Source organism: Engystomops pustulosus, chromosome 1, assembly GCF_040894005.1.
Source record: "Engystomops pustulosus chromosome 1, aEngPut4.maternal, whole genome shotgun sequence".
NCBI lineage: Eukaryota > Metazoa > Chordata > Amphibia > Anura > Leptodactylidae > Engystomops > Engystomops pustulosus.
Window position 1 is genome coordinate 158,566,806 of NC_092411.1, and position 15,204 is coordinate 158,582,009.

Consider the following 15,204-nt stretch of genomic DNA (forward strand, 5'->3'; position numbering starts at 1 on the left):
GGTACATTTGGCTTGGTTTAAAACTTTCTATTTAAACTCCCTATTCGTTGTCTTTCTTACTTTTGGAACCACATTTGTTGAATTTTCCCCAATGTGTCTGGACACCTTTACTATACCATCTCCCTTTTATCATTCTAGTCATAAAGTGTTTAAATGGAATACCAAAACACATCCACGTGTGGGAATTTTAAATGTTAAAATCCTATTTCATAATTTGTTGTACATGAGAGGATTGGTCAGTAGCAAACCCAAAGTCAAGTGCAAATATCCCATTGTGGTATTGGGTATCTTGAATCCACTTGTGTGTCCCCACGCATGTCCACTCCTCATGTCCATAAAAAGTTTTACCTCACAGTGATGGAAAGATTCGTTGGTGAAATACAGGCAATTGATTCTCCCTATATTTTTAAGCAGGTTATCTTTTAGTTGGCATTCGTCCCCTGTATACAATATAGGTAATAAGTATCTGACTCCTGAGCTCTTGGCTGCTTTGATCTGTCGCCAGGAAAAGGTGTTTTGTCGTCTTTTGCTTAAACTCCTGACTGTAGTATCTCGATCGCCATTGCTCTGGTCATATGACCTTAGAGCCGTGGCTGGGGGCAGACCACATGTGCAGAGCCGTCACCATGATCTGGCTGTTGTTGACAGCCTGATCCTGTTCTGTGAGAAGGGGCATGGTATCGCAAGTCTACTGTCGCAGTGCCCCGTCCCACAATGGGCTGTGTGATTAGATCACTGTTATTTGTGATCTGTATATAAGAAAAAAACATATATATTATGCTCCCTGCGCCCGTAAATTCTGGTGCTCCAACCTTGTCTAGGTTACAAGAATTTTCTATTTAAGCACAGAAAACTGAGTGTAACAATGTCTTGTATAAATAGACATCTTTTTAACACTACGTCTGGGGGCTTCTTATTTGTATTACTGAAAATTTCATACTCCTCCTTTGCTAAAAATACTCCTCAAAATTTGAGTATTACCCTTCTGGAAGAATGTTGGTACGACCTCATGTTGCCAGTCTATTTTTAGAGCTGAATATCCAAAACTACTGTCTGACAGCATTTGAAGCATTTCTCTGGTGCAGGCTGACCTGCCATAGGGAGCCTGCACCAAGTGATTGTACCGTTGGGTGCCAGTAGAGGTAAACAAAATACCACAGCCATTTATTTCTCCTCGATGCATTAGTTTGCGACTGCAGCATCGTAGGAATTAACCACTAGTTCTGGTCTTCTACCTCTATCAGTGCTAGCATAGTACATTGCAGCCATGGGTAAGTCCCGTCTTACCCTTTCACTTGCCAGTTGGCTGCTTGTTCAAGAGTTAAGAGATGAAAAGGCAGTGCCAAGAAGTGAGAAATTCCAGTTTACCAGTGACTGAAAGATCATTGTAATTTTTGGTCGCTGGGTGTGTTTTGGGACATTCAACTTCTTAATAGAGTTTTAAGACTTAACAGCATACTACAGATTACGGTGATGAAATTGCTATAGAGCTAAGAAGCAGTGTTGGTGCTCCTGTGGAAGTTACTCACAATTTCCAAGTGGATTTTGTTTGGAAGTCGACATCATTTGACAGGTAAGTGCAGCACTTTATAGAGGATGAATCTGCAAGGAACATACACTCACCGGCCACTTTATTAGGTTCACCTGTCCAACTGCTCGTTAACCCTTAATTTCTAATTAGCCAATCACATGGCAGCAACTCGGTCCATTTAGGCATGTAGACATGGTCAAGACAATCTCCTGCAGTTCAAACCAAGCATCAGTATGGGGAAGAAAGGTGATTTGAGTGCCTTTGAACGTGGCATGGTTGTTGGTGCCAGAAGGGCTGGTCTGAGTATTTCAGAAACTGCTGATCTACTGGGATTTTCACGCACAACCATCTCTAGGGTTTACAGAGAATGGTCCGAAAAAGAAAAAACATCCAGTGAGCGGCAGTTCTGTGGGCGGAAATGCCTTGTTGATGCCAGAGGTCAGAGGAGAATGGACAGACTGGATCGAGCTGATAGAAAGGCAACAGTGACGCAAATCGCCACCTGTTACAACCAAGGTAGGCAGAAGAGCATCTCTGAACGCAGAGTACGTCTAACTTTGAGGCAGATGGGCTACAGCAGCAGAAGACTCCTTTCAGCTAAGAACAGGAAACTGAGGCTACAATTTGCACAAGCTCATTGAAATTGGACAGTAGAAGATTGGAAAAACGTTGCCTGGTCTAATGAGTCTCGATTTCTGCTGCGACATTCGGATGGTAGGGTCAGAATTTGGCGTCAACAACATGAAAGCATGGATCCATCCTGCCTTGTATCAACGGTTCAGGCTGGTGGTGGTGGTGTCATGGTGTGGGGAATATTTTCTTGGCACTCTTTGGGCCCCTTGGTACCAATTGAGCATCGTTGCAACGCCACAGCCTACCTGAGTATTGTTGCTGACCATGTCCATCCCTTTATGACCACAATGTACCCAACATCTGATGGCTACTTTCAGCAGGATAATGCGCCATGTCATAAAGCTGGAATCATCTCAGACTGGTTTCTTGAACATGACTATGAGTTCACTGTACTCAAATGGCCTCCACAGTCACCAGATCTCAATCCAATAGAGCATCTTTGGGATGTGGTGGAACGGGAGATTCGCATCATGGATGTGCAGCCGACAAATCTGCGGCAACTGTGTGATGCCATCATGTCAATATGGACCAAAATCTCTGAGGAATGCTTCCAGCACCTTGTTGAATCTATGCCACTAAGAATTGAGGCAGTTCTGAAGGCAAAAGGGGGTCCAACCCGTTACTAGTATGGTGTACCTAATAAAGTGGCCGGTGAGTGTACGCAATTCACTGCTCCATTTAAGGAGAGCAGGAGGTGCCATGGTGGAGCAAGGATTAAGCTGCATTTACATTCTGCCAGGTTTAGTTTAACCCCTTAATGACCAGGCCCTTCAAGTTTTTATTTTCACTCCCCTCCTTCAAAAATCTACCTCTTTTATTTTTCTATGGAATTGGCTGTGTGAGGGCTTGTTTTCTGTGTAACAAATTGCACTTTCTAGTGATGGTCCCGTGTCCTGGGAAGCGGGGAAAAATTTCAAATTCAGTGAAATTGGTGAAAAACCCACATTTGCACCATTTTCTTGTGGGCTTGGATTTTACAGCTTTCACTGTGCCCCAAATGACATGTCTACTTTTATTCTTTGGATCAGTACGATCACAAGGAAATCAAGTCTATGTAGGTTTTATGTTTTCATACATTTTACAAAATTTGAAACAATTTTTTTTGTACAAAATAAAATTAATTTTGCCATATTCTGGCTCGTCGGGGTACAGAGATGTGTGTGATGTAATTTTTTTCAGTTGAATCAATGCTACAATTTTTTTCATTATATTTAGCAAAATTGCGAAAGTGGAGTTTTCGGTTTTGGCTGCCATTTTCCTTTATGGTTTTAAATGCCAGGGATAACCGTTATTATTTTTTGATCTGACATTTTGGGACTCGGTAATGTGACCAGGGTGATGTCTTTTAAGATCCTGTTATAGTTCAACATTTACCCCATGTATGCATCTGATAATCTGATCACATGAAATCGCAGCAGCCTCCATGGAGGCATGGGGAAGTGTGGAAGTCCATGGAGGCTGCTTTGATTTCATGTGATCAGATATATACATGGGGAAGACTTGCAAACGTAACTGGGTAAAGGACCTTGGATGTCATGGCTGGTAATATGACATGCTGATAAGAAGGAATAAGGATATGGGGACGTGTAGATGAGATGGCAGATCAGGACACCCCCGCTTCCAAGTAACATAAAGTAGATTTTTGGGGTTGTAAGGGAAACTATTTTTAGCTTTTTAGTTGTGACAGATTTTCTTTTAAGCATCTCCTTCACTATTTGCATAGAACGAAAGCAAATGTCACATCTTCTTGATCCTGTTTCTTATGAAGTTCTTCTGATTTTGTCTTTTATCTAGAATGCAGAGTGCATTGAAAACCTTTGCAGTAGATGAAACTTCAGTTTCAGGCTATATTTATCACAAGCTTCTGGGCCATGAAGTGGAAGATGTAATCATAAAGTGTCAGCTTCCCAAGAGGTTCACGGCACAAGGATTGCCAGATCTCAACCATTCACAGGTAAAGATAAGTTCACTTTTCCGGTTGTTTTAGTTCAGTTAGAAATGGCAGTCTCAGACAGGTGAACACCAAGATGAATAGTTTTCAGTGTCTATAGTAGCGTCCGTTCTGGGATTCACCAGAGACTATTGAACAGACCTAGTGATCTAGTTAACATGGTAGTGGTCAAGTTCTGGACACTAACACCTTATCAAGAGCTGCAAATAGTATGGTACCAGCATGGACCTTCCTGAGAGCCATGGTTTTACCTATCAAATTTGGTTGCCCTTGGCATGGTATTACCCTGTATACAACATTTTAACCAAGTCTGTATTGGTTCTGTATTGGCACTTTCAGGTTTATGCAGTGAAGACTGTTCTGCAACGACCTCTTAGTCTCATTCAGGGGCCGCCTGGTACTGGAAAAACTGTGACTTCTGCAACAATTGTGTATCATCTTGCTCGACAGGGAAATGGGTAAGTAGTTTACTGCACTGTATTTATAATATTGTAAATGGTGTTGGAAAAAGGTATTGAACCTTAGCTGTTTGTTCTACATGATGCACAAAATCTGCTTTACAGTTCTAAAATAAACTATTAAAATCTGCATCCTGATCGCTGTGGGTTAGTTTTATTGGACATCAATTGCCAGAATTTATTAATCTGCCTTAGGCTGTATTCATACGAATGTATTCCCACTGGGTATACATGCAGGCGGGTATGCATTCGCCGCCGTGGAGAGGAAGGGTGACCCTTCTCCAGTGATGCATGGCGATTGGCGCCATAACAAGGACGAAAGATGGGATAGGTGTGCTGCACTGTATCGCTCCATGCGTCTATTGCAGTCTGTGGGCCACAAGCTTGCCGTACATAGATCCCTCCGGTCGTGTGAATGTGGCCTAAGATTGAAAACTATTTGTCTGTGTGCTATCCAATGAATCAACAGATGGCACAAGAACAAATGGTAACGTTCATGTGCCTAAAACCTAAAGAAGTTATCTGAAACTAAAATACAATAAACCTCTTTTATACCAATCTGGGGGTCATGCTCCTGTAAACCTTAAAATTGATCAGACAATACTGATAAGTTTTTTATGATATATTTTAAATACTTCTTTTTAGTCCTGTTTTAGTGTGTGCTCCAAGCAATATCGCTGTAGATCAACTGACTGAGAAAATACACCAAACAGGACTCAAAGTTGTTCGTCTCTGTGCAAAGAGCCGTGAAGCTATTGATTCTCCTGTTTCTTTCTTGGCACTGCACAATCAGATCCGCAACATGGAAAGGTATGATACTTGCCAGTTATTCTCTAATATGTGATTTACATTGGACAATAGCCAAATGGCATCTTTGTCTTTTTATTTGTTTTCCCTTTTTGCATTTGCTTTCTGCTTTTGAAAATCTGTGGAATGTCTGTGTAAACACTACTTTCGGTGTATTGATGTACATGTATCTCAGCATCATGTCCAGGTATGTATGACATGTTACACATTTTGTCTTTAATGGCTGTGGACACCTTTGTGCAGGAGAAGTCAAACTATATGGTACTTGGTTCCTGTTAAAAAAAAAAAAAAAAAAAATTTGCAGTGAACTTTTCTATTCATGCATTTATACATAACTACAAACTGCAGCTTCTTCTACATTCAGTTTTTGCTGTGGGTGATTCCCTAGAACTGGTCACATGTTCCCTGCTGTCTGTCATCACACATGCACAAGCATAGCTTCTGTTCTTCTCCCTTCTTCACCAGTCATGTTGTAGCTACTATGTCAATAGATCTTTCCCCTTACCCTGTTGTACTGATATACATAGATTGAGTTATCACTAGACCATCTTGCTGACACTGTTAGAAGTGGGAGAGGAAAGACTGAGCGGCTAGTGAGCGTTATACTCACAGAGGGAGAGGGATGTGGCTGAGGGAAGCAGCACGATTGACCTGTATCGGACTGAATCGTCTGATTTAAGATGGGAGAAGTGTGCATAGCCTAAAGAGTCAGCAGGATTCGGCTGTATCAGACTGAACTGTCTACTGTGAGATGCGATATGAGTGTGGTTGTGGCTGAGCGGGGAAGTTACCAGTTGTACTGTAGCTGACTTATTTGGTCTGGTGTGATAGGCGTGGGCATGGTTGAGCAGCAGGGCATACTAGATTGGGATTTGATTCGGAAAGATTTGTGAGGAAACTATGTATAACCATATATATGCTTAGGGTAAAGGGTTGTAAACTGAAAATCTTTATACTGATATGGACATGTTTAGTCTTTGGAAATACAATAGACATTAAAGAAAAAGTTGGCAAAGGTGTACATAGCCCTTAAAGCTAATCATGAATGCCTTATTTTAGGATCATTGTGCACTTTCAGAGTTCTTGACTTGGTTTGCTACCTAGTCTAAACTTTTTCTTCTCTCCTTTAGTATGCCTGAACTTCAGAAATTGCAGCAGTTGAAGGATGAGACGGGAGAACTGTCCTCAGCTGATGAGAAACGATACAGAGCTCTAAAAAGAACCGCAGAAAGAGAATTGCTTATGGTACGCAACAGTTGTAATTACTTCCTATAACTTTTAGATGATACCCTTTTTTGTTTATTTTTCACTCCCCACAATCAAAAATAGAACTTTTTTTTACACGTATAGAGCTCTGTGATGACTTGTTTTCTGCGTTACAAATTGCACTTCATAGTGATGGTATTTATTCTTCCATGCCATGTACTGGGAAGTGGGGGGAAAAAATCAAAATGCAGTGAAATTGGTGAAAAACCGCATTTGCAACGTTTTCTTATATACTTCGGTGTACATTTCTGTGGGTGGTATCTTTTTTTTGCGACTTCTGATAAAGTTTTCAGTGCTGCCATCCGACCTATTGATCACTTTTTATTGATTTTTTTTTTTTTTTTTTTTTTTAAACAATGTTATATATAATATATACATTTTTATTATTTTTTTCAAAATGGCAAAGTGCTTTTTTTTTTACTTTGGGCGTTATTTTCTGTTACAGGGTTAAATGCAGTGAAAAACGGTTATTATATTTTGATAGGATAGAACGGGCATTTTCGCATCCGATTATACCTAATGTGTTTGATTTTTACTGTTTATTTTTTATTTATATCAGTTCTGGGAAAAGGGGGTGATTTTTAATTTTTAGGTTATTTTTATTATAAACCTTTTTAAAACTTGTGCTTATAGCACATTGTAATGAAAGGGTTAAAACGAGACAGCCGGTGAGCCCTCTCCGTGCACCCGCAGCCAACTAGTGATGTGCCATTACGTCACTGGTCCTGAAAGGGTAAACAAATATCTTGCCTTAATATTGTGCACCACAAATCACTTTGTGATCTGTGAAAAAAATTCTGGATAAGGTTTTTTTTTATATGCAGGACAAATTATACTACTTAGTGTCAGCATCTAAAATTCCATGTGCATGCAGTCGTTGAGTTACGTACAAGATGTCTTCTCCCAGCTGCTCTGTATCTGCTCTGTATCTAGTGTCACTGGCATATAGGGAGCAGCAGGGGAATCACATTACACTGAGGGGCGGGGCAAGGCACAGGCAAGAGGACAGGACATGTGACCACTACTGGGGTCTCTGCTCCTCCTCCCCTCCTGACCCGTCTGTCTAGTTCTAATAGATAGTTGCACATGCGCACTAGCAGAAGGAGAGTGGAGGAGCGTTTGATTCCAAAGGGGTTAGTTGTCGCCTGGTGTGGTGGTCCTGTGCCTGGTGTGGTGGTCTCACTGGTTTGTGTGACTGACCTATTGTATTCCCAGGGAGTTCAATTAATGAATAGTGGTTACCTGAGCCTGACATAAGATGTATTCAATAAAGTACAAAATAGTTATGATTGAGGTTCTATGCATGGGACACAGGAGGGGACAGTGCTTGTACAATGGGCCCCAGAGCTTACAATCTATGAGGAGGACGACACAGGAGATGCCAGTGCTTGTACAATGGGCCCCAGAGCTTACAATCTATGAGGAGGAGGACACGGGAGATGCCAGTGCTTGTACAATGGGCCCCAGAGCTTACAATCTATGAGGAGGAGGACACAGGAGATGCCAGTGCTTGTACAATGGGCCCCAGAGCTTACAATCTGAGGAGGAGGGGGCACAGGAGATGACAGCACTTGTACAATGGTCACAAGAGCTTACAATCTATGAGAAGGAGGAGGGGACACAGGAGGTGACAGTGCTTGTACAATGGTCACAAGAGCTTACAGTCTATGAGAAAGAGGAGGGGACACAGGAGATGACAGCGCTTGTACAATGGGCCCCAGAGCTTACAATCTGAGGAGGAGGGGGCACAGGAGATGACAGCACTTGTACAATGGTCACAAGAGCTTACAATCTATGAGAAGGAGGAGGGGACACAGGAGGTGACAGTGCCTGTTTAATGATCCAGGCATTTCAAGTAAGGTATAAAATAAATAAATACCCCAAAGACCCTAAGGCTGTGTTCACATTGTATTGAAACTCATTCTATTGAACAAAATCCTCCCCGAACCAAAACACTTGTGCTCAGTAAGTAGCAACTTTATCGCGGCCAAATACATCTTGCTAGTTGAACGTAAGTGCATTGGTCAGATGGCATATGTTTTTGGGAAGGACTATCGCCCGATTCACTTTAGTAAAAAATAAACTCAACACCCCAAAAATAAATATTAAATAAATTTATTGGTGGCAGCCCCAGCCTGCTCAGTGTGGGGAGGTAGAGGGTTTGCAGCTGGCTATTAACAATGTATACGACTAGGAGTTATATATTTGTATTACTGAAAATTCCATACTCTTCCTCGGGTAAAAATACTCCTCAAAAATGGTGAGAGGAGTATTATTACCCTTCTGGAAAAATGTTAGTGCGACCTCTGCGGGTGTCCTTAAATAGGGGACAGCCTGTACTAGAAAGCTGGGGAAAAGGATTATCAATAAAACTTCACTAGACACCTTACAAATGATCACCTGTAATTGGTGGTCCTTAAAGGGATCCTGTCACCACATTTTTCACAAATGCAGCTCATGGCTGTTACTAGTATAGTAACTAGGATAGACACCCTTCTTTGAGATAAAAAATTGCTCCCCTCATATTCCCATATATTCAACTTTATAATTTAACCTGGTATCCAGATGTCTATAGCGAGTCGAAGTGGGCGTGGCCGCCTCTGGATGAATTTATCAGTTCCTCCCCATGAGTTATCTGCAGGCAGCAATAATGTCATGTGACCAGTGTGACATCTCAAGTCCTTTAGCCTTCAAAGATTACCAAACTGTACACCAAGCATATAGTTCATGAAATCACAGCAGCCTGCATGGAGAGGAGTAAAAGTTCATGCAGACATGCTGTTTTTTTAATGGGGTACAGTTTCAAAGTGTCATGATTTAAAACTGCATGGTTGAGACCTTCAGGGGTTAACATGTATAGTATTATTGATAAAAGGTCTTGCACTGTATCCAACACTACCTGAAGATTTTTTTTTTTTTTTTCTTTTCAGAATGCTGATGTGATTTGCTGTACATGTGTTGGTGCGGGAGATCCTAGACTTGCTAAAATGCAATTCCGTTCCATTTTGATTGATGAAAGCACCCAAGCCACAGAGCCTGAATGTATGGTACCAGTTGTTCTGGGAGCAAAACAGGTGATTTGATTTTGCTGCCTGTTTACCTCTTTTGTTACTTAGATTTAGTTGAAAATATATTTATATATTTACATTGTATAAACTTGTTTTTTTTTTCTTTTATGTAGCTTATACTCGTTGGAGATCACTGTCAGCTTGGTCCAGTTGTGATGTGTAAAAAAGCAGCAAAGGCTGGACTATCCCAGTCCCTGTTTGAGAGACTTGTGGTTCTTGGTATCAGACCAATTCGCCTTCAGGTTCAGTACAGGATGCATCCTGCTCTTAGTGCTTTTCCTTCAAACATTTTCTATGAAGGTTCCCTTCAGAATGGAGTAACAGCTGGTAATGCTACTGCTTAGCAAAAAGTGTATATATTCTGCTTTCATACTATTAAATATAACATGCCTCATTTTATATATCTAGCTGATCGTGTGAAGAAAGGCTTTGACTTCCAGTGGCCACAACCAGACAAGCCAATGTTCTTTTATGTCACCCAGGGACAGGAAGAGATTGCAAGTTCTGGGACCTCTTACCTAAACAGGTAAATGGAAATGGGCTGGTGAGGCCATGTGTGCTTCAGCTCACATACATAATCTCTCCATTTACATGCAACTCATGTTCTCTCTTGTAGGACAGAAGCGGCTAATGTTGAGAAAATTACTACCAAACTCTTGAAGGCAGGAGCCAAACCCGATCAGATTGGTATAATTACCCCATATGAAGGGCAGAGATCTTACTTGGTTCAGTACATGCAGTTTAGTGGCTCTCTGCATACCAAACTCTACCAGGTACAATACTACATATATATACAGTACACGTGTGTTTCTTATTTTGTTATGGGCAGCCCTTTGCTAATCTTATGTTGTTTTTTGTTTACACTTAAGGAGGTGGAAATTGCCAGTGTAGATGCCTTTCAAGGTAGAGAGAAAGATTTTATTATCCTTTCTTGTGTCCGTGCAAATGAGCATCAAGGAATAGGATTTTTAAATGACCCCCGTCGTCTTAATGTGGCATTGACTAGAGCCAGGTAAGTTCTAGAGGTCATCTTTTCATATTTTGGCTGGTTTTAGTGAACATGAGAACATCGTTTAGAAAAACAACAAATGATGGGTAATGCAGCACACTTCTGCATATCAACCTCTTGGCGGTTTTACCACGAAAGAAAATTCTCACGTTTCAATTCCCAAGTGATGTTTACACAATAAAGATCATTTTAACCCCTTACTTTACAATGTTACTCAGTGTTATTGCTGTTTTATCTCCTATCTCTCTCTAGGCTGCTCAGTGTAAAATCCCAGGTTGTGGGCGGGGCCTATGCAATCAAACCCATCTAGTTCTGTGGGGTGACAATGTGGTTAGATTATCAGGGTACAAGGTGTAGGTACACTTTAATCTGACATTGTACTGACACAGAGAATTCAGACAGATAAGACTTTATCTGTAAGGCTACATTCACACTGCCGTATGGAGGACGTATATACAGCCGATATACGTCCTCCATAGACGACAATAGGCGCACATCGCCCTACATCGCCATACCGCTCCATACCCGAAAAGATAGGACCTGTCCTATCTTTTACCGTAATACGGCGCTGTGCGCCATTACTTCCTATGGAGAGGGGCGGGGGTGAGCTGCACTCGCCTCCTCCTCCTCTCCCCGTACACTGCCGTTGCCCGCTACAGTACGGTGTGAATATAGCCTTACTGTTAGGTCTCACAGGTGCGCGAATCGTTATCGCCCAGCTCTATAATTACTCTGACACTAATGAGCCGCACATCTGTGTGACCACCAAAAATTTAAGCGTTTTATAGAATGACAGCAAGCAAGCGCTTCTTTCTGGGGAAAAAAAAAAATTGAAAGTGAAGAATTTTTCTGAACTTTTGCAGAAGTTTGAAATATTCTGCTTTCCAGGCAGATGGTTAAACTACCCTAAAAGCTTGATAACTGTCATTTCTCGAGTGTCCACTTAGAAAATACACAAGAACATGTGTGTAATAGCCAAAAGGAGTAATCTTTATTAACAAATGAAACAATAACGACACACAGGTCAGACACAAATGATTAAAAACATCTAAAAGGGGAGCGGGATACAGCCCAGCTGTACGCCTTACACAAGTATTTTCTGTGTTAGTGTTACCCAACACAGTGTTACCCATCTCAATCTTGCTCCCTCTTTGAGCATCTGGACTTGACAATATAGGACTTTCTCAGGATAGAATTTAGGTTTGGTTATTAGGGCTTCACCCTTTTATTCTTTGTGAGGCTTTTGCGTTCACACATTTTGCGCTGACCTGTGGTCGTATGTGGGTCCTTGTTACCAGGCTCTGACCCATTCAGTTGTATATGTGTATCTGTACACTTTTTAAATGTTTTTAAATCATGCATGTACGATACTTTTGGTTGTTGTTTGTGAATTGTAATAAAGCTTATTGATTTTTTTTTTTTTTTTTTTAGCCTTTACACACTTGTTCTTTCCTCTTTTTTGTTTAATCGCATTTTCTAGTGTGTTGGCTTTTGTTATACTGACCCCTGTGTACGAGATTATGCTCCATATTGCTTGTTTTAAGACTCGTGATTTGAAGGACTGCTTTCAAGTGACTTTGACAGCCCTAAATTGTAGTAAAACCCCATAAAATACCCCTCTATAGAAATTACACACCTCCTATGTATGTAAAATAACTTCCATTTTTTAACCCCAGTGAAACGCTTAAAGGGTTAATGAACTTAATAGAAGTGCGATTTAGAAACTAACCCTTTCTAACTTTTTGCGGTTTCAGTTTTCACTCCCCACCTTCAAAAATCTAACTTTTTAATTTTTCCATGTACAGAGCTGTGTGATGGCTTATTTTAAGCATAACAAATAACACTTCAAAATGGTGGTATTTAATATTCCATGCCGTGTACTGGGAAGAGGGAAAAAATTCCAAATGCAGTGAAATTGGTAAAAAAAAAAAAAAAAAAAGATTTGTGCCGTATTTTTGTGGGCTTGGATTTTACGGATTTCACTGTACACCCCAGATGACATGTCTACTTTATTCTTTGGGTTGGTACGATTACGGGGATACCAAATTTGTATAGGAAAAAAATTAAAACCTCCCGTTTTTTTGGAATTTGCTATCTTCTGGCGCTAATAACTTTTTTATACTTTGGTGTACGGAGCTGTGGGTGGTGTCGTTTTTTCCGAATTTTAATGACGTTTATAATGTTATCATTTTTATGCCATTTTCGACTTTGGTTGCGATTTTCCGTTACGGGGTTAAGCGCAGTGAAAACTCATTATCATATTTTGATTTTTACTGTTTATTTTCAGACTCCCTAGGGTACTTTAACCCTAGGGTGTCTGTACGATCCTATCATATAGTGCCATACTGCAATATGGCAGTATATGGGGATTTTACTCCTCATACATTACAATGTGCTGATAGCACATTGTAATGCGTGGGTTAAGCCGCAGTGGCCTCTGGTACTCTAAAGACCCGAGATTAGTTTTGGCCAAAAATAACTTTCATAATTAACCCCTTCCCGACAAGGCCCCTTTTCTGTTTCCATAGTGATTTGGTATTTAATATTCCATGCCTTGTACTGGGAATATAATTCCAAATGCAGTGAAATTCCAGTGTAGTCAAGGGGATGCCAAATTTGTATAGGTTTTATTTTTTTTTTTTTCTTGCATACATCCTCCTGTAAAATCATTTTGTCTTTTTTTTTTTTTGGCAACTTTTGAGGTTTTCAACGCTACCATAATTAAGACTGTACAACCTTTTTGATAACTTTTTTGAATTTTTTTTTTTTTTTTTTTTTTGCACCTCCTTCAGGCCCTACAACATGCATTATTCAATGAAATTTGCTTTGACTGATGTGTTGCTTTAATGCTTAAATAATTGCAAGAAGACAAGCATTCAACTATAGGTTCTTATGTTCACAGGTATGGAGTCATTATTGTCGGCAACCCAAAGGCACTTTCGAAGCAACCGTTGTGGAACCACCTTCTGAATTACTACAAGGAACAAAAAGTCCTTGTTGAAGGACCACTCAACAATCTTCGAGAGAGTCTTATGCAGTTCAGCAAACCTCGAAAACTTGTTAACACCATTAATCCTGTAAGTATCCACCTTTTGAAGAAATACATTTTTCAGTTTTGAATGAATCAGTGTGTTTTGCATTCAGGTTGATGTTTTGTCTTACTCCCCATCTCTCTATTATGTCTGGTTCTTAGCAACAGTTTTGACTTTGTATTCCAGGGGGCCCGTTTTATGACTACAGCAATGTACGATGCCCGGGAAGCAATAATTCCTGGCTCTGTGTATGACCGGAGTAGTCAAGGTAAACCGTCGTTAACTGAGGGTTTTTTCCTCAGCGCGTGTGCGCTGCCATATTGTTTCAGATCTGTGGATCCATAGCAAAACTACCATATACTGCAATACACAAGTATTGAAGTATAGGGTATAAATTATCAAACTGACTAGTGTTAAATTCTCTAGGGGACTGAAAAACAGGAAAAAAAAGTTAATAAAATGAATGTAAAAAGTTGCCAAAAAGTTCAAATCGTCCCCTTTCCCTAGAACTGGCATAAATATATTTGTTGGGTGTTGCTGCATTCCAAAACTCCAGATCAAAATAGGTGCGGTGAATGGAAATGGAGCTAGAATATCCAAACCGCCACTCTTTTGCACAATAGGTCATACAGCCACCAAAAATTGTATCAATAAACGACATCTTTCATAGCTCCGTTCACAGTATTATAAAGTTGTTGGATCAGATTATGGTGAATATTTTTTTTTTTGTTTTGAACAAAAGATCTTAAATTTAAAAATATATATAGATATCTCTATCCTATATAAAAGCTGTATCCTTGTGATGCGAACAGTTAAAGCTTTAAAAACGTTGCCCACAAGAATATGGCATAAATGGGTTTTTTGTTTTTTCAATTCCCCGAATTAATATAGAAAGTAAATTTGACACCCTACATACACACACAAACCCACAATTGCACTACCTCTATCACAAATCAGCAGAATTGTTTGCAGTCAGAACAACACACAACTTGTGTTCACACTTTGTAGCAGTTTTAACTGTCATGGCTAAACAGGCTATATGGAAGATTCTCCTTGCATGCAGAGCTGTTTTCTGAAGGAACTACTTTTTTACTGGGTGTTATACTGGATACCCTGAAACATTTCTTGCCTGCATGGCATAGTTAATCTTGAAAAGCATTTTTTGGGAGGTAGGCGGGTGGCTTTGTGAAACTGCCACATCCGTGAAGTGGTTAGAAACCGCTTTGAAGGCCAAATGGGTTAAGTGTCAAATTGGCTGCACTATCCATTTGAAGAAAACAGAAGGTCCACTAAAGTTTTTGCTACACCCTGTCATGCTACTGGGGGGAAAACAGACTGTTGTGCGTTTGTTTTTTTTTGTTTTTTTTCTCTCCACTAATCATAATTTGATGTTTAATTGAACCTGCAGAACTTATGGATGAAGTTGGCTTACATAGCCGACAGGAATTT

At 40.3% G+C, this 15,204-nt stretch overlaps 1 protein-coding gene across 1 annotated transcript in view; it reads left to right on the plus strand.

The window, feature by feature from the left end:
* UPF1 (UPF1 RNA helicase and ATPase) overlaps positions 1-15,204 on the plus strand; it is a 35,254-nt gene that overhangs the window by 16,109 nt on the left and 3,941 nt on the right. Inside the window, exons 9-20 of the mRNA XM_072112893.1 lie at positions 1,465-1,573; positions 3,959-4,118; positions 4,455-4,573; positions 5,219-5,383; positions 6,511-6,625; positions 9,577-9,720; positions 9,828-10,041; positions 10,123-10,240; positions 10,331-10,487; positions 10,584-10,726; positions 13,626-13,800; positions 13,942-14,023. Of these exons, the coding sequence (XP_071968994.1) occupies positions 1,465-1,573; positions 3,959-4,118; positions 4,455-4,573; positions 5,219-5,383; positions 6,511-6,625; positions 9,577-9,720; positions 9,828-10,041; positions 10,123-10,240; positions 10,331-10,487; positions 10,584-10,726; positions 13,626-13,800; positions 13,942-14,023 (1,701 nt within the window). The remainder of the gene's footprint in view (positions 1-1,464; positions 1,574-3,958; positions 4,119-4,454; positions 4,574-5,218; positions 5,384-6,510; positions 6,626-9,576; positions 9,721-9,827; positions 10,042-10,122; positions 10,241-10,330; positions 10,488-10,583; positions 10,727-13,625; positions 13,801-13,941; positions 14,024-15,204) is intronic.